Source organism: Catharus ustulatus, chromosome 20, assembly GCF_009819885.2.
Source record: "Catharus ustulatus isolate bCatUst1 chromosome 20, bCatUst1.pri.v2, whole genome shotgun sequence".
Taxonomy (NCBI): domain Eukaryota; kingdom Metazoa; phylum Chordata; class Aves; order Passeriformes; family Turdidae; genus Catharus; species Catharus ustulatus.
Window position 1 is genome coordinate 1 of NC_046240.1, and position 25,212 is coordinate 25,212.

At 44.8% G+C, this 25,212-nt stretch overlaps 1 protein-coding gene across 7 annotated transcripts in view; it reads left to right on the forward strand.

The window, feature by feature from the left end:
- Positions 1-6: 6 nt before the first annotated feature.
- Positions 7-25,212, forward strand: part of LOC117005174 (protoheme IX farnesyltransferase, mitochondrial) — a 181,686-nt gene continuing 156,480 nt past the window's right edge. For 4 of the 7 annotated variants that reach the window (XM_033076555.2, XM_033076559.2, XM_033076553.2 and 1 more), the window contains exon 1: positions 132-214. Coding sequence is in view for 1 of the 7 variants with exons in the window: in XM_033076550.2 (XP_032932441.1) it covers positions 127-214 (88 nt within the window). In the remaining 6 variants the exon portion in view is untranslated. Of the gene's footprint in view, positions 215-5,836; positions 6,036-9,724; positions 9,862-25,212 lie in introns of all 7 variants that reach the window. The other 3 variants (XM_033076551.2, XM_033076556.2, XM_033076550.2) reach the window with 3 other exon arrangements.

The following is a 25,212-nucleotide window of genomic DNA, read 5'->3' on the forward strand; positions in this document are numbered from 1 at the left end:
GGGGCCTGGCCAAGTGCCTGGAGTGGTTCCTGTGGCTGAACGAGCTTTGCTGTGGCCTCAGCCCTATCTATGGCCATGAGGATTCGGGGTTCCTGACCCTGCCCCACCAGCATCGACCCTGGGAGGATGGGGGTGGCCCCTGAAGAGCACCGTGCTTGGCCTCCCCAGCACGTGCAGCACATGGAGCCGATCCTGGACAGGCAATCCTGGACAGGTAAGGAACCCTCCCAATTTTTTCAGGACATTTTTGGGAATTTTTAGCAAGTGTTTTAGAATTTTTTGCGATTTTTTGGGTGTTTTGGGGGAAAATTTTGGGCAGGTTTTGGCTTGGGATGAGACTCTTGGGTAGGTAAAAAATTGTGGGAAGTTTTTGGGAATTATGGGGGATTTTTTGGGGAATCTTTCCTCAAATTCTTTAGTGATTTTTTGGGTGTTTTTCAGGATATTTTGGAATTTTTTGGGAATTTTTTGGGTGAGTCCCAGTGACTTCAGCGGGGGGGATGCAGGAATTTTGGGATATGCCAGTGTACCCATGGGGGGACATACCATGATTTCTCCCAGGTGAAAACTTCCACCACTTCCAACCCTGGCTGCCTTTGGAGTGCCAAACGCCTCCTCCAGACTGATATCAGGGTGGGGATGGTCAGTTTTGTTTCCCAAGGAAAGGGGGCCGCCCTTTGTGTCCAGGGGCCGGTGGCCAGGAGTGGGCTTCTGTGCTCTAAAATTCCTCAGCCAGGGTGGTGTCTCTTCTCCTGCTCTGGAAGCCTCAGAAAAAACAGCAGGGAGATCCAGAGGCACAGAGCAGGGGAACACAAGATACTCGTCAGCAAAGCAGGGAACTGACTTTAAAGGTATTGGGTAGTTGATACTCCTGCAATGTGCTGGAGTGTGAAAGGACATTCCTCTAATAAATCTTCAGGCTCTAAGAGTTGTAACACAGACTCCACTTGGATTTGTCTCCATTAACTTACAGAGGCTATGTGTCCCAGTCACACCATAGAAAGGAATATGCTTAAGACTGGCCGTTCAATAGTGAAGCCAGGGTCAGACCAAATAATTCCTTTGCACAAATCAGCACATCTCCTTTCAAATGTAAAGTTTTGGCCTTTGATCATTCACCCTTTTTGGTGAAGTTTCTTTTCTTCATCTTTCCATGCACTATGGCTTTAGCCTGACCGATATTCCTAACTTGAGCATACAATAAATCCTTTCCCTCACTTAAAAGCACCTTGTAGCAATGGTCTGAGCAAATGGTTATGGGAAACTACCCCTGATCTTTTCAGCTGTTGTCCAAGGTGGTCTTGGTTGTTTGAGCAGGTTGCCTCCAGAAACAGTGGGTTTGGGAGTGGTTACACAAACCCCAATTTCCTAATCTCTGAAGCATGAATTTCCTGATGTGGCTGGAATATTTGAGGCTATTTGGTGGGTGACCCTACAAGAGGGTCACTCAGCCCAACAAGTTATGGTTGTCTAGGTCTGCCTCGATGCTGGCCCCTGGGAATATTGGTGAATGGTGCAAGGAGTCTAACCAAACTGAACTCCTTCAACAAAATAATCTTAGGGGGAATCAAAGCAGGATTACCTGCCCATGCCCTGAACTCTGTGTGTGTGTGTGTGTGTGTGTGTGTGTGTGTGTGTATGTATATGATATGAATGAGATGTTCATATTCACCTTCCATGGTATATGGGGTTTCTCCATTTGCTTATCTGCCAGGGAGAGCACTGCTTTGCAGGGATAAAAGACAGGATGAGACTGTAATGAGAAGAGTGATTCATTCAGGGCTGTGAAAATCTGTGATCCCAGGCTAATGGGATCCATTACCCCAGTGATCTGTGAATATGTTTCCAAAAATTCAGTAAGATAAAAAACTGCTTAACACCGATGTAGCATTAAGAAGCATTCTTTATTCAGCCAGATGCTCAGGGGCATAGCTCCTCCCAAAGTCGTTCATGCTGAGTACAGGAAACATATATATACATATACGTATATATATGTATATATTCTGTTTATATATTGTATTCTACATACATATTCCTTGATTGTCCTGCACTAAACACACATATGATAATAATTTCCCCAAAATCATTAACATATTTCCCCTCCCCTTTTTGCATGCATTCTTCTCTCCTGAGGGGTCTCTCTGGTGAACCCCAATGTTCTAGTCTGCCTGGCTGAGTTGGCAGGGCACTGCGGCTGATGAACTTCCAGTTCTCTTTACATAATGGGCATTGTGCAGTTCCATTGTACCAGGGGTTTTGGTAGACCAAACATTCTATTGGCTCACTAGGTGTAGACAATTTGTCATCTGGTAACAAATACTTCCAAGGTTTTGTAATTTTTCTTCAATTCTAGTGACAATAAACTGACAGTTTTTCTAAAACACTAGAAAAATCCTGAATAACTTACCAGGTAAGACTCCTCAAGGGATTACTGGCTTACTGCCGACCTCGGAAACATTGTTTCCAAGTGAAAAAAGACACAGACAATAGCTGCGGCAGCACCCTTTATTTACAAGCCGAAAAAGACAGGAACAATAGTGTGGTCATTTTGCGAGCATTCTCAATGGATCCGCGTTGCCTTTAAACAGCCGCTCAGCCGCGCAGGCAGGCAGCTGAGCTCCGAGCAGAGCCACATCTCCATGCTGGCACAGCCACCCTGCCCAGCCCCGCGGGCGAGCGGCCTCCCCCACCCCTCTCCCTGCGGGCCGAGCGGCCGCTCTGCCCCTCTCCCTGCGAGCCGAGCGGCCGCTCTGCCCCTCTCCCTGTGAGGCGAGTGGCCGCTCTGCCCCTCTCCCTGCGGGGCAAGCGGCCGCTCTACCCCTCTCCCTGCGAGCCCAGCCAGCCCCGCAGCCGCACAAGACTGAAAATACTTTAAAAAGTACAGAGAAATATCACACACTTTTATCGAACTGCCGAGGTAACTCGCCAAGGTGACTCACCCCAATAACAACCCCCGCCCCTCAGTAAAGCCGTCATCCACAGGCAGGCAATAAGCTGTTGTCTGATTGGTTCATCGTCGGAACACCGGGAAACCATGGATTTCAAACTGTTTCGGCTCGGGACTGGACTGGCATGATACTAGGTAAGGGCAGATACCACATTTTTGTTCATAAATTAGCCGCCCCCGAGTATTAGCCGCACTTCCGGGTTTCCACCAAAATTTTTGTCTAATTGCTGCGGCTTGTATTCGTGAAATTACTGTAGGTTGTGCAGTGAAGATGGATGGATGGATGGATGGATGGATAGATGTGTACAAGTGCAAAGCCACAAGCCTCAGAGCCCTCGCTGAAGGGGTGGTGTCCCCAGTATGACTGACTGGGTTGTCTGCAGCCTCAGAACCAGAAGATTGTTGCTACTCTGCTCGGTTGTCTTAAAAATTAACAAATTCTGTAATGGGAAGGACTTGGATTTGAGTTTAGTGCATTGTGTGGAAAGGTCCTGGTGGGGCAGGAGACATGTAGCTCCTATTATTTCTCCTCGTCCATTTTTTCTTGTTTAAATACAAAAGAAGACAAACACAACATTATTCAAAATCAGTAATTCTGAGGACTAGTTTCTAATTGAAGACACTGTATCTGATAGATACATGGAGTTGTACAGTCCTTTCTAACCACGGAGTTCTGTTACCTGGCCTTCAAAGAGCTGAGTGATCCCAGATCACTTACAGGAGCAAAAACTAAGCGATCTCTAACCACATTAACTCAGGATCTGAAAGAACAGATGGGATATGATGTACCTTGTGCAAGGATATCTTTGTCCCATAGTCAGAAGGTTTCTCTGTCCCTGCTCAGTAAAATCCAGCTCAGACTTCATAAGCATTTTCAGCTGGTTCCTGGGGTGCTGTGGGCATCTGAGCACCTCAGCTTTTCATGATTCTCTTAGTTGGAGAGGCCAGCTAAAAGGGATGCTCTGATGTTCTGTTTGGATGATGGACAATCTGGTCTCAAATTTGTGCTAACTTAGAGGCACCGTTTTTGCCTTGGCCCTGTACTCCAGGGTCAGCAGTGTTGGGCCAAGAGTCTTCACCCACACTTAGGAGTGTCAAGCTTTTGAGTTGTACTTGAGGCAAACACCTGATTTATTGCTTGGTTAAAAAAAATTACCTCCCACAGTGTCTGACAGGGCTGTTTGCTGATGAGGTTAGTGAGTGAAATCCGGGGTCTTGATTTGAAAGAGCTTGGTAAAGAGTAAGATTCATTACTGTTGTAATTACATAGACTAACAGTTGGGTGATTAAGTTCTTCATCTTGGAAACAGAGCCAACCTGTTAGTGTCCAGCCAGCCCTGCAGTAGCTGGGAGGTTGGGGATTTATGTAGTGGTAGTTCACTTTTCTAATGATTTTTGGAAAGCTGGTCCATCAGCTGAGGTTATTGGCAGCTGTAGATCAGCACAATCAGTTTGGTGGTGCTAGTGGATTGTTATTCCCATTTGACTGGTCTGTTGAACATATCATCCTGATATTGGGGAATGCAGGGAAAGGAGAAAGGGAGATGCGAGAATACTCAAAGCATCATTATGGATGCAAACATACAGGTAGCCTATGCAGTCTGTGATGTGAACATGAGTATATGTTAACTAAGGGATGCATGAAATTCCATCTAGTGGGGTAACTGCAGAGATCAGCCATGTTTAGGGAAGTCTGCCATCTCCTGTTGCACCCTGAAGTACCTTCTGTACACAACATAACCCTGATTTTCTTTCCCTGATGTTCCTTTGGCTGGAGCACTGCTGGTGTGTATGGCCTGATGTTTTTTTGCAGCATGGGTTTTTGGATGCTATTTTGAACCTTACTGGTGCCTTAGGATTTTAGTTTTTATATTTTTCATATATTTGTAGTACTGCAATTCATTAGTACATAACTGTAAATTCCATATAGAGTGAAAAGCTACTGCTTTCCTATTCTAGTCAAACGAAACAATTCCTCTGTAGGCCTGGGAATCAAGGATACCTCACTATCTCAGGCCCTAAGAAATGTAAACAGAACTGATTGTGAGGGAGCAAACTTGGGTAAATTACTTCATTACCAGAAGCTGTAACTGGAAGATTAATCCTCAATATGCAAATGGACCAAACTTATAAAAATGTGAACACCAGTGACCTGTCATCCATTTTTGGGTGTAGCCCCTGGGGGGAGCTTTGTCTGCCCAAAATGTACCTGAAGGCCTTACAGTAAATATAACTGCTTTTTATTCCCTTAATTTTGTCTGGCCTCTGTTTTCAGGTAGCCCGATAAGGCATCACTACAATCACCTTAAAATGTGAACTTGGTATAAAAAGTAAAATTATCTTTAGTAGTAGTAGTAGTAGTAATAGTAGTAGTAGTAGTAGTTATGTTACCCTCTGAATACAACTTAAAGGCTGTGATTGGTGAAGGGGGTTGCACTGTGTGTTGACTTAGGGGAAATAGGGAGAGAGGAGTCCTGTCCCAGGCTATAGGACACCTCTGGCTTCGTGGCTTTGCAGGGGCTGAATCTGAGCTGATTTGTGTGTCAGCAGCCCTCCTCCCATGTCTCAGTCCTACCAGCTCTATCCAGCCCTGGAAGCAGACCTGAGCATGGATGCCCAGTTTCTTATGCACGCTCCTTGTGAATGAGTTCCCACTGGTCTGATCCTTTCTATTCCCTGAAAGGAGGGGAGAAGAGTAGGGAGAAGGATGGGTATGATGGGGCAGAAAGAAGGGAAAGAGGAGAAAGCTATTTTGAGGCATTGCAGCAACACAGGAGAGAGCAACCCCTCCCACTGCACCATAGCACAGTGATCTCAAAGGCAGAGCAGAAACCCTGCCAAAATAAAGCTTTGCAGAGCACCTTAATTAAGGGAGGCCATCTCTTCCAGGCTTTGCACAGCAGCTGTGTCAGTGAGGACGTCACCTGGATTCTGTCCCCACTCTTGCCCTGCCTGGGGAGCAGAGCCACTGCCAGCACAGCCCAGCAGCTGCGGAGGTGTGAAATGCTGACACACCAGCTGCCAGCACCATTTACATCAGCAAGATTGGTCTCTTAGGACAATAATGGATGTAGGACAAATGATGATGGTGAGCTGAAAGTGCTATTACTCATTGTTAAATCTTTGGATTGCTCTCTGGCCAGTTGTAAAACTATAAAGCCGGCAGCTGATGGACAAGCCCTTGGTAACCTCTGCCACTGAACTAAAAGCTTTTGGAGGGGAACAGAAGTGCTATAAATCTTGTGGGTGATGTTTAACATTTGTCAGCGAAACACTTTGGATTTATTTTAATCTCTTCATTTGGAAAGTTCATAATAACAAATAATGGGTGGCTTGAACTCAGCCAGGTGAATCCCCCGCCTCTCCTGACTCCGAATGGAAACTCGAAGTGTCCCCTTAATAGAAAGGGCAGCTCTGCTCATCTCGTGCACTGTGTGGTCTCCCAGCCGTGCTAAATGGATACAGTCCTTGCAGTATTTACACTTGCTGCCTGTTACTGCAATGACACCGAAGCCTGGAAATGTTTTAACTTGATTATTTTTTTCAAAAAACTGTCCATTAATCTTTCTCAGTGCTTGGAAGGAAAGTAAATTATTTATGACATGGATATTTTAGGGGATTGTTTCTGCATTAACATTTCATTTGGGAGTGTTAAATCTGTCTCTCATGCTAAGTTAGGGATTGGGTTTATCAGGTGACTCATCCAGAGATGAATCTCATCTGAATGCACGTCTACCAGCGTGTCTTCTTCTGCCCAGATGCTTCCCTGCCATGAAATGAGTGTCCCATGCTCCAAGTGAAACTATATTAAAAAACCTCCTATATTAAAAAATTTAAAATGCTACCAAGGTCCTGCTGCAAACATCAGAACACTATCCTAAGGAAAGCTGTTCAAGGCAGGACAAATCCCACCTCACATTTCTGAGCACAGTGTATGTCTGAGCAGTCAGGAAACTGCAAAATGAACAGGCTTTTGGAGGAACTGGCACTGCCATAAGCAAAACATGGAGATATCCAGGTTGACTCTGTCTGTCCTCAGCACGCTTTGGTCAGTGATTTTCCCTCTCTCACTCACAATTAACCTTCCTGTGACTGCCACAACAGAGCAGGTTGCAAAGTGCTCTGAGAGCATTTGCTGCTGAAAAGTGTTGGATCAACACACTGTAGAAAGAGCTCATACTTAAACCTTGACCACCACCATTTCCCCACTCCATGTATATTTGGGGGAAGCGCACGTACAAATAAAAGCAAAACTGTGATACTGGGGTGCTTGCAGTACATTCTTCAGAGAAGAAATATTTGAACAGTGGCTTGGAAAGAAGAGGTTGGGAGCCTTCAATGGGTTTGACCAGAGAAATGAGTCTGATACTGGAAACACTGATTGTCTCAAAGGTTCAATGTTGCCAGCAAACCTGCACAAATGGTACCGGTTTTACTGATACTTGCATAAGACTAAACATGACACCTCTGTCAAATGAATCTCTGGGTACTATTTAATTGATACTTATAACAGCTGCTTTTAAAAGATTACCTTCAGGCACAGCCCACCCAGGCAGAACAACATCATCATCTTAAGCACTTTCCAAGTTGCTGACAATTGGGAATTTTTGCCTTGTAGCAATATAATTACACAATTAATAGTGGATGTTAAACAAGAGGGCATTCAGCACCTGGTTGTGCTCTCTGGCTCTGTGGTGGCTTCACTGGTTTTACTGATATGTCCATGTACAATTACGTGTCTGGGCATTTGGTCTCCTTCAGTGTCTGAGCTGCTGGCTTGAGATTTGATTGCTGGTTTGCAAATAGGATTTACTGTGAATCAAGGTTTTGGGCTACTTTGACATCTTCTGTGTTACCATTTAAATAAAAATTGATCACCTTTTTATAGCATATTCTTATCATGACAACAGGAGAGGCATAAATGTCATTTCTCACTGGGAGCGATAGAGTGAATTAAGGATGTGTGTTCCTGTTCAATAATGAGCAAGTGATTAAACTTCAAGTTTTGTGTGAGTGCAAGAAACTTCTTCCCATACTGAGGATACTGTCAGTTTTCTTTTTTCTGACTTCTCCCCATGCTTCTGCTTTCTAATTATTAGTCAGCACACAAGAAAAAAGTGCCAGCAGGGAGTAATAGCAGAAAATGGAGGTTTCTTTTTGGCGAGGATATTTCTGTCCCAGATCTCCTCCAGTATAGGGCAACACCCTTCAGCCCTCATTGCTCCATAGCTGAGAAGAGTAATATGGGTAGAGGACAGACCCATTTACTGTCCAATTCATAGCTGCACTGTCACGCAGCTGGGTGGCTGAAGACTGCTGTGTGTGCTGACCACAGGGACCAGCTGCTTGGGTCTCCATTTCTGAGCTTTGTGCATCCCTGTAACTAGAGGATGTGGGAGAGGCAGGGGGAGAGTATCCAGCTACCTCTGTCTTCCAGAAGGGACATGCTAAATTAAGAACCTGTTCCATCTGTATACATCCAATGCCTATCCCTCCATTTAATCTCTCCACCTATTTGGGTAAATCATCCTTCTGTTAGAACTGCAGCATTCTTCCTAGGAAAAGGGTGAGTGGTGATGAGTGGTGAACTGAAAGCAGAAAATAGATTACTCATGATATGGCTATTAGCACATTTGCTATTAATAATGTAGATATTCCTTAGAGATCCCTTAAACTTTATCTCCTGTCATTACAAGATTGATAGCAATTCAGACTGTTTATGGTTCCTATTAAATTAATCTGCTTTCTCAACACCAATTTTGAGCTAATGGAAGGCCATCCACATGATGGAAGGTTCTACTATCTTAGACCCTGACTCCTCAACATGGATCTCACTAGAAGATATGGGTTTACCCTGCAGGAGATTTATATGCACCCAAGAGTTTTAGGAGCATAAATCCTGTTGACTGATCAGCAGAAACTTCACAATTCACCTTCTACAGAACACAACAACCTGCCCCACATCTGTGGGCAGAGAGCTCATTTCAAAGGAGCTTGTGGCCATAAATCCTCTAAATATTTTTGAAATATCTTTTCCAGAACAGACAAAACAAGTTTGTGGGCTGCAGAGAGAATGTATCCTGTGCACATTAGAGATGTATTGCTGCATCATGACCTCACGAAACTGCTTGAGCTGGCAGTTCTTCCCCCTTTTCTGGCATGGATGCAGCTTAATGATAGATTCTAAGTTTGTTGAGCTACTAGAGTAAAACACACAATAGAACCAAAGATATATAGCTTTGTAATTGCCTTGTCCCCCTTGGCTTCCCTGCAAGCTCCTGGCTTTTATCCTCCCTCCACCTGCTCCTGTTGCTCTCCTGCCACAGCTGATGAGAATGGATCCTGGATAATGAAACCATCAACCTGCCCATGTCAGAAGTGACACATCCCAATACATTCTAGAGCTCCCTGTGTCCTGAGCCTCTGATGACTACATTTATAATCCTACTATGCTGAAAAACACAAACATAACTTCTGTCTGACCTTCTCTGTTAAACCACGAGAACTTTTTTCTGCTGGGATTTCTAATACTTTGCTATAAGCAGTATTTTGTCTGGTGGCATTTCCACTGCTGCTCCTCATTTTATTTCTATGGCCAGGCTATGCATTGCAAATCTCTCAGCTTCAGCAAGGTGTAAGAGCACTTGCAAAGGTGCCTTACCTGGGTGGTATCTGTGCAGGAAGGGCAAGGGCATGCCAGATGTACGTGATGCAAGTGATTCCAGAGTAGTCTCTGAAAAATGAGTGTAAATGACTGCTTTATGATCTATCGTTAAGGTGGAGGTAATGAGAAAATCTGTCTCCAGCTCCCAAGCCTTTCACCCTCGCAGTCTCTGATCACCTCCAGGCTATGACCTCATCATCAGTTTGTAGGATACGGAGGTTAAAGCATCTGCTCAAGATCCTTCTGAAAGGTAACAAAAAGGGCAGGAATGGGATCCAGGTTTCATGACTTTCCCAGTGCCCCAGAAGCCTTATTCCTGCTGTCACCTTTTGCAAAGTGGGTGTCTTTTGATCAGGTTTGTCCGCACCTATATAAATGACTGGTGGCAGAGGGTGGTGGACAGCCCACCCTGACCCTCCTGTTTCCTGCAGCGATGTGCATTTGGAAACTGGTGCGAGTACATGCTGCTCTCTTAGTGCCAGTTGCACCTATGTCTTCTCTTCAGGACTACTAAAGACCTCTTGATGTTGTGCTGGTACAGGTCAGACTGGATGCCAGCCTCTTCCTTGGTACAGCTGTTGTCCACCCTCTGAGGCCCAGGGTTGTGCAGACATGCAGTGTTAATGAAGACCTCTGTCTCCATGAATAATTGCCATGCAAATGAGGCTTTGACCTGATTTTCTTTGGACTAGAAGAAATGTCAACTCTAAAGTTTACCAGCTTTGCCCAATATCTGAGTGGGAAGAAGGCATTCTTTGTCTGGGACATAGTTTCTGGATTTGGGAGTTCCCATCCTGCACTCATGTGCATCTCATGTGAACTATTTTATTTATTGTTTCTTGTAATTAGTTCCATTTTTTAAGCTGGTGAAGTCATCAGCTTTAATTTGAATTTGTTCCCTCTCAAACCAAACTCTTAGAATCTGTGCATAATTTATGGCCTGGTTATACCCACTTCCAAAGAACAAATGAATGAGTGGAATTCCTTTGTAGGTTGGCTTATACACACACCTCTAGCAGAGTAGGAGGCATGAAACCTTCTGATATAAACTGCTGTATCCAAGTTCGGCTGAGAAGCTGTATTTGAACTTACAGCTTATGCTGTCATATGCTGGGACTGTAGGTAGTGGTGTTGCAGTGTTTTCTTGTGTCTGAGTATATTCAACTGCCACTAAACCTTATAGATAAACTTGGCCTAGGTTGCTGGTGCTGTTAGGTCAGCAAAGAGTATGAAATGACAGTCCTGCCTAAGAGTGCTGTGCTGGCAGGGCTCCTGGTGCAGGAGAGGGAATCTAACAGCTCTGTGCTGGAATCTCTGATTACTGTACACCTTGTCTGCTTCAGTAACAAGAAAATTGCATTTGCTCAAAACTTTCATTAAACACTTAATTTGATAGGTTTGTTGCTTTTGCCTGTTTTGCTGAGGCAGAGAGAGGGAGTGTGTTGTTACGGCTGCACTTGAGAAAAGTTAACTTCTGAACCAGCCCAAACTGAGCATTTTTGCCCATCTGATGTTGCTTCGCTGCCAGCAGACTGCACTGCCCTGGAAGAACCACAACTGTATGGGATTTAGAGCCACAGGTTCCCTACACCAAATATACCTTCACACCACAAGATCATTGGGATGGGAGCTGCCTTTTCACACAGACCATTCTTCTGCACAGCCTATAGGAAAAGAGGATCCTTGTCGGTGGTCTCACTGGTTGTGTCCAGAAACCCTTTAGAAATTCATCCCTCCCAGGGTCTCTACAGGCTGTTTAGACTTTTGTGTGGCCACTGCCCTTGTCAGGGTCTGTTCCAGGAATGTTTCAGTGCTCTGGACCCCTGTGCCTTAGCCCTGTGGCTCGAGCATCCCTCGTGCATTTAAAATATCCTTTATGGCTTTTAGGAAAGAGAAAATTAAAGAGAATGGCAATTACAGGACATGAAAGGAACAAAAGGGCTTCTTTATCCAAGAGGCATCTCTGCATTTGGGGCAGTATTTTACCTGTTTAAATGGCTTCTTCTAGAGCCCTTAAGTACAATGTTGTACCAGCTAAGTATGGATTTTTAACTAAGCCCCCCTCTGTCTTCCTGTCTTTTGCACATAACTATAATTTTAGGGGTTAAGAAATCCCTTTAATATCTAGTGAGAGGTTTAATGCTATATGCTCTTTAAAGAGCCCTCCCAACCACTGTGCTATATTAATAGCTCTGAGATTATAATTTTTACAGTCTTTTAGGACTGATGTTTGGTGTTAACATTTCATGATCATGTCCAAGGAGCGGGGGGGATGGGAACTATACCTGTCAGCTGATGTTTTAACACGTGACTTTAATCTATGTAATTAACACAACTTCATAGAAAAAAAACAAACAAACAAAATCCAACAGACAAAACTCAATACACAAGCCTTTTTGCATGGGGAGAATGAGTGGCTCCCACTGCTGGAGGGTGGATGTCCCTCATTGACAGCAAATGGAGAATCACTGCAGAACCCTGTGTGAGGCTGTGGCCATAGGGACCCCACGGATGCCTTGGTGACAGATGAAAATGAAGGACAAGATGAATTCAGATCTTTCTGTTTGCATAATTCATACATCAGGTAAACATCTGTGTTAAGTTTCTGTGGTATCAGGGCTGTAGACCATCCTGGCCATGCGTGCATTTAGAAAAACATACGAAAACTTGGAAAGTACCGTGTTTGGACAAACAGGACTGAAGACAGAGTTCTGCTCTTGTTGTGGATAATGTTTTGTATCTAAGAGCACCATTGCTAACTGTGGCTGTGAACCATGAGAGATGATTCTGCCACCCTGGGTCAGACTGGATCATCTCCTGCAGTGATTGGTAGTGAATGTTTAGGAAGAATAGAAGGGAGAGGGCACGTGTGTGGTGCTGCCTCAGAAACACTCTCCCACAAGCCTTTCCTGATCAAGCCCAAGGCTGCGCTTGCATCTACTCCAGCCATTTCTCTGGCACTGCACTAATTAGAGCCATCTCTTCTCTGACTGTTGTGACATCCTGAGGTCCGTGATGAGTCATTGGATCACACATTTGCATTTAAGCAGTACATTTCATGAGCTGTACATTTTCAAGCTAACCCACCCAGTCTAGAAACCTGGTGCTTAGCTACTGTCTCCACTTTTCAGTCCCCACCATGCAGGTACTTGCAGCAATCTCCCTTGGCAGCTGCCCTGAGGAGGGCAGGTAGTCCTGGACCTGCACACCCTGTATTGGTTCTTTCACTACAGAAATGAAGACTTGTATAAAATACATATTAATGCTGAAAAGCACTAGGGATTTGATTTTTTGCCTTCCATTTTACCCCTTAACTTCCTCGCATACAACGTATTTGGGGTTGGGAGATGCACACTCTCATTTTGTGTCCTGCAGTAGCATCCTTACTTTACTGTTCTCCTCCAGCTGGTCTGCAGTAAGCTGGGCTCTGGCTGCTCATACTGCAGACACTTCCACTTTGTTTTGTGGATATCTTTGAAGGCTGAATGTGTGCTTTGCTGGCAGAAGCTGAGCTGGGGCTGCAGCCACATACCCCAGCAGCAGTGGCAGCCCCTATGCCTCACCCCTGTGATCTGGGCTGCTGTTGACAACAGCCTCCGCTTTGAAGGAGCATTCAAAGCCTCTTGGGGCCAGTTGGGAGATGACTTCAGATCTCTCTGGTTTAGCACATGGCATTTGCTGGGCAGAGATCCTTTCATTAAAACTGATAGATGACACATTTTTGCAATATTTACAATTCAAAGAGTTCTGATCAAAGTGCTGGAAATTAGGATGTTGGTGTGAGATAAGTACTCCTTCCCCCGTGTTTGCACCAGAAAAAGAGCACGCAATCCACTCTCCCTTTGTGTACCCCATGTCAGTTGCAAGCATTTTTACATAGCTGATGCCTGTAGATACATTTGCTGACTCCTAATGTCAGCAAATCCCATTATGATTAGGCTTTGAAGTGACAAAACAAAACCTTGACTGTTACAAGCTAGGTAACTCAGTGCTGAGATAAAACCTAAAAATAAACCCCGGTAGCCTTTTAATGGACCTGACCACAGCACAAAATAAATTTTTATAAGTTGTTAGGTCCTTGCAGCAAAAGGGAAAACTATAAAATCCAGTTTGATGGCTTTTTAATGGCAATTGTTTCATTTAAAGCTTTTAGTGAAACAGGTTACATGGCAAAAGCAGAATAATAAACAGTGAGAAAATTCATTCACCCTGTGAAACAACCACGATTAAACACTAAGTAGAAACTTGGGGATATCAGCTCCAGGTTGTCTTCTCAGGTTTCCATTCCCAGCTTTCCAGGAAGCGCAGCTCTCATCCCTAACCACGTCCCCCTGGTTCTGTCTTGACCTTCTCAGAATCACAGAACAATGCAGGTTGGAAGGGACGCTAAAAATAATCTTGATCCATCCCCCTACCATGGGCAAAGTCACCATCCGTTAGACCAAGCCCATGCAACGTGGCCTTGAACGCTTCCAGGAATGGGGCAGTCACCGCTTCTCCGGGAAACCTGTTCCACTGTCCTACCACTCTCATTGCAAAAATACTCTTTATTTTATCTAATCTAAATCTACTCACTTTTATTTCAAAGCCGTTACTACTTGTTCTGTCACAACTTGCCCTTCACCTCGGCCCACTTTATAGCCGCTTTCCTGCAAACAGTCTCCAGAGCTGACCTGTTGCTCTGTTGCAACACAGTAAAATGGTCTCTCCCTGGTTGTGCTGAATGAAATAAGAGGTACATGAAGTAGGTCTCAGCATGTTGGCTTTCCTGATGCAGGCCTTGCTCTGGACTTTGCAGGTGAAATTCAAGTGTCAGCATTAGTTGAACTAATAACAAACCCGCACAAAGAGATTTCTCACTGTGCAACCCTCAAGCCCTCAATGTGAAACATGTGCCATTGAAAACATACATGTTTGGTACATGAGGAAACGGCAGGCAAGGTAAAAACTGTCTCTTGTAGCCCAAACCCACTTCAGCCAAAGTTAAGAATAGGGAAAGGAGGGGGCTCCTCTGAGAACCTCCTGGTACCCGAAAAGAGATGTTGAGTGGTTGTGTTTTGTGGATGAGAATCTCCAACACTTGTCATTCTTCCTGCTCACTGTGCTTTAGCTGCCAGTATGATGGGGCCAGCTCAATCTACTAGGATGGTGCCAGGGAGAGGAGCCCTTCTCAGAGGGGGTGTGTGAGCTGAAGTAAGCTTTGCATCTGGTTTGGAAGAGGAGAGAGGGTTGTGATGCATCCAGCCCATCCCTCAGCAGAATGCTGTTGAACAGTTAATGAATAATACTCTTTCACTGGGGCTTTGTTGAGAAATGGACTTATCTTCAAAGCTATCATAACACTGATACTGGATATAAAGAATGAGAAATGTCTGTGAATGCTTCCCTAAAATATTTATAAGTGATATGCTGGAAACCCCACCCACCCAGAGGTGTTATAGGCAGCTTTTTCCTGGTGCTCCACAGTTGACGCTGCTGGACATCAAGGGAGGATCTTGGTGCAGACATCAAGAAATTCCTTCAGATTGATTCTAAACGTTGGATCTAAGCTTTTTACAGTATCCTTTTCATAGAAACCAACTGTCTACCCGAGTCAAGTAACAATTTACTCTGGCTAGTTAATGCCATTGGAAATACTTTCTTCTTTTTCTTTGTCTTTTTCTTTGAAGAAATGAAATATGAGAAGCAAATCTAAGCTCACATTTTCCATTGATCTCAGATCAGAGATACAAACTGCTAGAATTTTAGTGTTACACTTTACAACGATGTAATCAATTAAATCAATTTCTTTGACCTTTCCAAATGAATGACATGTTGCTACACTGTTCTGTAGACAATAATTTCCAGCAGAAAGACTAACCATTCAGATCCCTTTAATTAATCTTCCTCCATTCTGCTCTCACCCAATGGACTTACAGCGAAGTTTAGGGGGCAGCAGCTCAGCTGTTGAAATCCATCACCGAATTGGAGATTAGTGATCAGTACAGGGGAGAAAATGTCTTTCTAAGCAGTGCAGAAGAAATATACATACACAAAGAATTCTTTTGAGTCTACCACCTTCTGTGCTGTCACCCTCTTTATCACCTGGCCACATCCTCAGGACATAACCATCTGCTGATGGTAGGTGAGTCATTTGCATGGGAACTGACAAGAAGGTGACAAACAGTGCTTGGTGATCTCTTAACATGAGCGTGAGGGAAAAATGGATGATCTGTGCAAAAGAAATGCCAAGTTTATGCAAAGTTGATTTTTTAATAACTGGCTATGGAGGGTGGTGAGCAGCTGGAAACATATTACTAGGAACCTTATTATGTGTAAACACAAACCCATAGTATGGATAAACAGTAACATTGCATTGAATTTTTAGCCAAGAAGCTCCATGAACTCTTTAGAAATTACAGACAGAGACAGTGTAATCAAACAACCATTCGTCTCCTTCGGGTTGGCAGCAGAGGAATCACCAAAGCTTGGGGTGGGCCAGCTGCTTGTCAAATGCAATAGAAGTATTTCACCCCAGCAATGCATCTTTTGGCTGACTGTTGCATGTCTAACTTTGGAAATGCATTTGAGACCAGCAGATTAGATGCTACTTGACTTTCCTCAGACATCCCCATAGATGCTTCCAGAAGTCCAATATAAGTAGTAGTTCAGTAGAAAAGTGGACTGAGATTACCAACCGCCATGACAAGTCCCATTTCAGGGGGACACCTGAAGACCACCACTGTAATTTCTTACTGATCCTTCATCCTGCTCCAGGAGGTAAATGCATGTACATCAAAGTTCCTGCAGTGCCATCATTCTGAGCAAAACCTCAAAGACAGCAAAAAATCTCTCTGCAGACAGGACTGAGGTAGAGGAGTGTGCTGGGAAGAGCCTTGCGAGGTGTTGAAAGTTAGGGCTGGCCTAGGATCACCCCTCCACCGATACCTGTCAGGTGTTTTTTACAGTCAACCTCTCTGCTTGATGAAATTCAGAAGCCCATTAAATGACACCCTGAATTAATCTGGCCCATTGCCAGGAGAGTAAATAAGTCATAAGATCCACACTTCATGTTACAAGCTGCTGCTATTTATTTATTTTATTTATTTATTTTATCCCTCATGACTGCCCAGGTAAGATGTAATGCCTATATCAATCCAGCCAAAGGCATACAAGCATAAGCCACTTTGACAGTATTTTTTTTCAAAAAGAGAAATATATCTGACAATAAATTAGTGTCATAACCAGCCAGGCTGTCTCCCTAGGAGGGAAGTTGAGGGACTTTGAACTGCTGCTTTTATGTTGTGGCATTTTTGTTCAGAGGGTCTGTTTTGACATCTCAGCCTCTCATCTCTGAGTGACACAACGAGCAGCTTGTCACCAGTTCTGCCAGATGCCACTGGGAGCAGTCACAGCATACTCCTCCACCTTTGGAAATGCCAATCCTGTGTGGAGACTCGCTCGTTACTCCCCTTCAAAGACACCCATCTCCCCAGGGATGGCTCTGAACACCCCTGATTGTGGAGGATAGGAAGGCAGGAGAAAACCAATGCAGAAGAATCTGGCTGCTCCTCAGTGTCTTATAGAAAGCCACCTTTGCATTCTGCTTGGAGCAAACCAAAAAAATCCTTTGCAAGCATAGAAATACCCACAGGGGAACGGTGTCTACAGTAAATTGTGGGATTATCGGGTTGGTCCTCTGTGCATGGCTTCCTCCGAGAAGGCAAAGCAGGTGTCTACTAAAATTGGTGATGAGCCAATGGAGAAGTGGAGCTATTGGCCTTTTTGGAAAGGAAACGTCTTTTTGGGTCCGTGAGAAGGCAGTCTGCTCCCTAAAACCCTGGGTACTCACTAGAGGCTGTTTTTCCTTTCCGTGGTGGTGAGAAAGAAGAGGTCTGATGTTCCTGTGAGGTAGATTATGCTAGGCGAACTCCTTTTTCATTCCCCAGCTCTGGTGCTGTGACAAGAGCTTTGCTTCAGCCAGGGTTTTACTTCAGGGGTTGAAATTTTGGGGTGATGCAATGCAAGAGCGGCAGGGGTTTGAAGAAGCAATGGGTCCATATAGCTGTGTATGATGCACAGCACATGATACGGTGTGGGAACAAGGAGGGTGTGATGCACGAGGCTTGTCAGACCTCTGAATCCTTTAAAAACAAAAATGATAACAAACAGATGGGGAAGCTCCACTAGGTCCACTGCTGACAGCGCCTCTGGCGAGAGCCTCTGTGAAGAGGCAGCTTCAATCCACACCCTGCCAACAGGTCCTTAGTCCCTCTGCCTTTGGTGACTGAAGTGACCTCTTCTTTCTCTGTGCCTACTTTTGAAGTCCTGCTGGGGGAGGAAATGTGCTGCTATGCAGAAGGGGTGCACGGTGGGGGACTGTCTAGGAGCTACAGTTTGTAGGTGAGATGAATGTGCTGAAGGTGCTGCTATGGAGAACATCCTCTGGGCTTTGGTGCAGTCATTTTTGCAGCGCTAATGTCTTCAGGTCCCAGCTGAGATGGCAGGTCCTGTTGTGTTCTCCATCTGAGTGGTATTTTACCAAATCAAGCCCAGCTGTGAGGATGGCGGGGGTAGGGGGAGGTGGATGGGGAGACACGAGGGGAGGATGCACAGGAGCAGCCATGTAACAGTTTGAGAGCATGGCTGCATGCAGTGGGCATATCCAAGTCCAATGCTTGGGCTGTTAGAGAAGTTGGTGGGGTTTTTTTCCCCAAAGCATTTTTTTTCTCTAACAAATGACACATATTCATTTAAAAACAGCACGAAGCAGCCTGTGCTGTGTGTGCTAACAACTGGCCCAGGAAAATAAACTCCAAATAAGCAGTCACAGGTCCCCTGAACCCTGAGAAAGGATCCCTTGACCTTGCCTGGTAGATAACTGTTTAGTCCAGGAGGAGAGGGGTCCTGTGTCCTGCCACATGTGTTTGTGGTATTTAATTCTTGGAGCTCTGGAGGCTCCTTGCAAATATACAGGATTGGGGATCTTGGAGTGTGATGAGGGTTTGGCCTAGCTTATGCAGATTCACATGGTGGGAAATTGTCAGGTTTCCCATGCTTGCTGGTTGTGGACAGGAGATCTGTGCCAAAGCTGTGTGCCAGGGGTGCCAGGGACAAGGGTGTCTCTGGCCATGCAGACCAGGGCTGAGGTGTGTGTGGGCACAAGCAGGGCAAGACAGATGGAAATTAGCAAATGGCACAGCAGTGAGGTGTTTGTAGACACCTATGACTACAGTCAACAGGCTTGAAATACTGACACTGGTGCTTAGTTTTGACAGAAAAGGGCCAAACAAGTGGTCATGCGTGTAGGTACCCTCTCAGTGCCTGTTTGGCTTGGAGCAAAGGAAGCTGGAGGCTCAAGGAGGGATGAGGGTCGCTGCTTGGCATTTGCTGCCACCAGTTAATAACACTGTTTCCTGGAAAAAAATCCATCTAGCAGGCAGAGCGCCTGGAGGTGGTCAGACAGCCTCCATGGCTCTCCTCTGATGGATGTGAGCCAGAACAACAGGCTTTGCTCCCAAAATAAACAAGCTCCTCAGGATACCCACTGCACCCATGTCAGCACAAAGGGAAATTGCTGCCAGTGCAGGAGCATGGAAAGAACAGCAAACGTGAAGGAAAACACAAGAAACAGCCCAAACCAATGAGAGAGAGCAGGACTGCAAGGCCCCTGCTGTGACACTGAGATGGAAGATGCTATGGAAATACATGAGTTGGAAATGTCCAGTTAGGGGACTTGATCTAAACTCATTCTAGCAAGTCATTACTGCTGTTTTCTATAGCAATGTTTCACTAGAAAATAAATGAAAGACTATCAAAGTGTATATACATTCATTCAGTCCATATATTTTTCAGCTATTTAGTCAAATATCTACTATGTAGGGGAACATGTGAAGCTTTCACACCATGTTGTTATTACTGCAGCAGTAGTTGCTATCAATGGCTGAAATCCTGACCTGTAATTTTTTGGGGGTGGATTTGAGTAAGAAATCTCAAATTTATTTTATTTAACAATATTGTGATTTTTAAGACATGTTTTATATTTTGTGGTAGTTTTGATACTGGAGCACTGGGGATTAGCACAACTATGCTACTTTAATAAAAGCAGTTTAAATGCTGACATCAATTGTAGAACATCACTTCCCTCCCTACCCTTACATCAAATAACCTCTGATTTTCCAACTCAGTGGATATGCTTTGTGAAGACTAGATGAAATGATGGACTTAGGCCTCCTAACTAACCTTAGAGGAGAGTAAAAATGTAATTTACTGATATTTAGCAGCAGCTGTTCTGACAGTGCATAATAAAGTGATCAGTAAATATGATTGCAATTTATTCCAAGTTGTAACTGCCAGCTGCTATTTTAGGTTCATAAAATGTAGTTGCAAAATATCATAGCACACTGAATGTTATGATCGCATAAAAATAACACTGCGATATGTTTGTCCCACAGTGTGTGGGCACTGCAGGCAGAGCCAAAGCTGTGCCTGTGGGGGCAGGAGTCCTGGGAGGCACGACTGCCCTCAATTGCAGCTTATTCCCAAACTGCTTTCCCATAATTGCAGGACAGGTTACATTTCCTGTCTCAGCATCACGTGGCTTCCAGCACCATGGTTGGACGAGGGGGATTGGATTCCCAGGACCTGTGCAGACCTAAATTGGAACCGGCAATGGCCCTGGACACAAAGTACAAGGATGAATCGGGGGAGACTGCTGCCAAGGAACACTTTTCTTCTCTCTCTTAAGTTAAAAAATACACTGAAGGTAGTTGTAACCCTTTGGGTATAAGGTAGTGGCAGCAGCAAGAGTTATATTTGAAGAGCTTGGGGCCCTCCTTAAAACTAAAACTTGGCTTGAGCCTGACATAGAGTTTCAAAATACCTCTCCACAGTGCTCCCAACTGGCAGTGCTTCCTCCTTAGCAGAGTTTGTGTCCACAGAAACGACACAGACTTGCTGGGAGCAGGAGTTCAGCATCAGCCTCAGTGTCACCAGCAACAACCACCTGCTTGTACAACTGGTAGTTAACATAGGCTGCATGTAGCTGGCAGTGGTCTGCCAGCTGAGTATCTCCTCCAGAGGCTGTGTCCTGTTCTTCCTTCCACACTGAATCCCAAAGCTGCTCACCATCTCTGGGCAGACCAGAGTGCCTTCCAGCATGGCTCCAGGATGCACCCATGGGGAGACCAGCTCCTCCAGGAGAGGACATGCTTTTGCCATAAGGCCAAAAACCCCAAGGGGCAAATTTATTAGGAAAAAGCAGCATTACCTCCAGAGATATTTCATCCAACTCTGTGTTGAATGAACTTTGCCAGATAAGATTAATGCCACATTAGTTAATAAATGGGAATCTGGGGATTGCCTGAGTTTTAGGGGATGCAAACAAAAAGATGAAGCAGTAAATATGTTGTTCAGGAAAATTTCTGAGCCTTTGTCATCTTGTTGTCTCAATTCCTGAACAAATCCATGAATCATCTCTTGTTTAAGGGAAAAATCCTCCCCCACTGACCAGCCCTAAAGGATCAGGATTAACGGCAGCCTTAATTTTCAGTTGTCACTTGCAGGGAAATATCATTCCTCCATATTTCATAAATACAGACTGAATTTGAATTCCTGAGAAATGAAAACATTCTCAGCTTTTCATAACATCCAGGAATGCTCATGAAGAGTCTCCAGCAGAAGGCAGGATGGCCTTCCTTCACAGCTGCCTTGCTGTCATTTATTCAGCAAAATCTGTCCTACAGACCAGGGAATAAATTTCTGTTTCCTGGTATCCTGATAATGAAAATCTAATTAGTGTAAAGTGTAGTTTGTTTGATCAGCTGGTTCAACAAACATCTTTCTGCCAGTTTTACTCGATACCAGGAGCAGGAGTGGAGGGTGGAAACTCTCTCTGCTGCATTCCCACTGGAGCAAGAAAATATACAGCCAGATCTCTGCATTAAGGCTGTTGCTTACAAGATTGCCAGCTCATTTCTGCAAAGTACCTAAACAGCAGCTGAACATCCCAGCTTGTGCAGTTAGCTTTAACATACTCCAGGACATTCAGGAGTGGTTGGGACCCGTGGGTTTGGCCGTGGTCTATCTCTTGGTCCTGCGAGATCCTTCCATGCCCTATGTTCACCAAGGTTTTGATTTAAGTCTCTGTATAATGACTACAAAGCGAGGATGGAAGATACGACACTGTTCTTTTAATGAGTGATGGGGCTCAAATTAATATTCAGAGTGTGAAAAGGAAGGACTCTTGAAAGAGTGTCTCATTATTTCTGATGTCAAATGCTTTACAGGTAACCCAAGATCAGAGAAGATTTGGGGAGGGGTGGGTGTGAAGTTGGGTTTGTGAGTGAAACTGGGTCCTTCATTGGTGCTCTGAGTGGGGAAGTGATTAGCTGAGAGTGCACAGTGATCTATCTGGGCTTTGATTAATTTGTTAATGAGCTTATGATAGCTGACACCATGTCTATCTCACATTACCCTTGCTATGTGTCATTTAGCCCTTGAAATTTAAATCAAGCAGAGATGCATTTTAACATAATTTTGGACTTGGGGTGGCAGCTATGGAAACAGTTAATTATCACTGATTATCACAGAAATTCTGGACTGATTCAAAGTTAAGAGCTTCTTCTTCTTTGACAACCTGCCAAAAGGGCCATAGCTTGATCCGTTGTATGAACTTCCCAGTTTTCCATCAGCCATGTTTTGAGTTTTGCTGACCACAAATGCAGCATCTAATTTCTTTTGCACCCAAAGACAAGATACATCTGTGCCCTGATCCTGCAGACATTAATCATATCTTACCAACTTTGCTCATTAAATATTTCTACTGATTTCAGTGAGACTAATAACACACAGTGCAATAGATATGATAATGTTGAAATGTTGGGACCTTAAATTTCATCTTTAAAATACCTTTTTTCCCAGAGATTATTGAAACTAGAGGATCAGCTTTTCAAATGCTACAAGTGCTGTGTAGATAGAGGCAGAAAGCCCTCATGTTTACAACGTGGTGTAATTTATGCAGACAAAAGCAATTTAAACTAAAATTGATCCAACAATACAAAGAGTGATTGGGTCAGTAGTTTGGCACATAAGAAGGATCAGTTCACTCCATGGGCATTTACAGTGGATAATAAATTAGATTTAGCGGAAATATTTTGTCCAGATAGTAGTTTTTGGGGTTTTTCTCAGTCACAACCAAAGTATTATGCAAAAATCTTTTAGTTCAGAGCTTTAGGAGGATGAAACTCATGTCCAGGTGATGTTTCAGATAAGAAAAGAGGTTGTTGTGACAGCTTACGTATAAAAATACAGCTGAAGTTCAAAAACTGGAAACTGCAGTGTTGATCATGTAACACTGCATAAACATGTTGATCATGTAACACTCATAAACAACAGACATAATTAGAAACATTTCAAGGTTTTGAAATTGCTTTGCTTCTGGAGGAAAATGGAACTGTTGTTGCAGTGTAATAGAGACTGAACTCCTGGGTCAGGACGTTGCCTGCATGATAAAGAGGCAAAGGCGGGGACAGGGGTTCTGCACTAAAACAGGCTTTGTTGAGCACTAGCAATTCAGGAAGTTCTTGCTGTCTCCGATGACCTGTGCATTTCTCAGTACAGTATTTCACGATTACAAGCCGCACCGTTTTGACCAAATTTGCTCCCACACTGGAAATGTGGCTTACACTCAGCAGCGGCTAATATGTGAATAATTTTCTGACATTTCCAACCCCGGAAGTGCAAACCGAGTCAGTGCAAACTGCCAAGTCGAGCACCTGCCAGTAAAACCCGGCATTTACGCGATTGTTACGAATTGGTTACTGTGTTGCGCGGCGGGTGGAGCTGGCTCAGTGCAGGCAGCACGGGGCAGGGGGAGAGGTGGGGGAGCTCCCTCCTGCTGGCCCCGCGGCCCGGGGGGAAGGCGGGGGGCTCTGTGCTGCCATCCCCGTGGCCGGGGGGGAAGGCAGGGGGCTCCCGTCCCCATGTACCACTGCCACGGGAGCAGGGGGGCTCCATCCCTGCCTCCCACCACTGCCACGGGTGCCGGCAGGCTCCGTGCACCCCTGCCACCGCAGCGCAGCGCTGGGCCAGGGCGAGCGAGCCCAGCGGCGACCGGCCCCGAGTGGCCCCGCCGAGGCAGCAGCGCCAAGCTGGGTCACCTGGCCCTGTCGGCAGCCCCGAGCCCTCACGGCCCGAGCCAAGCCAGTAAACCCCGCCATGCCGCGATTCTGTTACTATTTGGCAACTTTGTTGCACGCGGGTCCACGCTGCAAATGACAGAGCGGCTTATAATTGGGTGCAACTTGTGTATGGACAAAGAACAAAATGTTTGCCAACACCCAGAGATGCGGCTTATAGTCAGTGCGGCTTGTAATCATGAAATTACTGTAATTCTTCTGCCTGTAAAGAAGTTACCAGCTTCAAAACTTCACTATTCATTCTTTTCACTTACTTGACAGAACATGATGGTTTTGGCATAAAACCCAAGGACTCAAACCTCTGGAGACAGTGTGAGATCTCAAGACATCTCCCTGAGGCCAGGGAGGCTAATGAACTTTGCCAAGACAAGATTCACGAACTTTGCCAAGTGTCAGAGTAGAGGACTATGTATCTATATTGGTTGTGGCATGGAGTGGGAGGTAGGGAGCACTGATGACCGCAGCCCAATTCCTCTCTGCAGAGGGGCTGCTCATGGTAGTACTGGGTTTTCTGCAGCCACTCGGGCAGAAATCCCGCATTGCTCTGGGAAATGACATGGCAGTTTGTGATGGCACATCTGGAGTTTTGTTACATACTAAATCAAGGCCATGGCAGGTGTGTAAAGCTGAGATTTCAGAGCCGTTCAGACAGCTAATATTGTGGCAGTTGTTTATGCAAAGGAGTGACTGCTGAAATGAGGTCTGGAATGATTTGTTTTGCTTTTTAAATCCCCTTCTCTGAATTCATGTGGTATTTGTGCCAGCCACGAGGGAGCAACCTAGTAGAATTTTCTAAGATGTTCCATCTCCTACAGGAAAGTTGCTCTACAAATTCTTGTCTGAAGGCAGAAATGCTCTTAGTTTCTTCCCAAAGCCAGGTCACTCCATCATGCTCTTTAAGACCCAGGAAGAAATTGCAAAGGGACTGAAATATTTTGAGGCAGAATTCTGGTAATGCGTTCCCTTCAGAAAAAAAATTATATATTTGCAGGGCAAGCTGGCCGTAGTCAGACCATCCTCAATCACACCCCCAATTCCATTTCCTAATACCACCTCAATTATTCTGTGTTTTCTGTAGTGACAGAAGCATTTTTGTGGTTGTTTTAAAAGCTAAGCAGACCAAGATGATGTCCTAGAGGCTGGTAATCCTCTCTAGGAAGAGACCTTAGCTCGTATGGTGATTGTTTGTCTCCAAGGAACATGAGTTGGGGCTGAGGGAGATTTTGAAGATTATTCTAGTGAGAGTGCATGTCTGAGGATTTGTCTGGCAGCTGCCTGGAGGCATCTGCTTTCCTGGAAGGCTAAACTAATTGGCATTTTCTGTGTTTTCCTTTTAAGCAGAAACAACTGAGCCCAGCACAAACCAGTGACATTTGTGCTTTTCAGAGTCTGGTCCTGTGTCTGTGTCAGCAATGCTGCAGAAA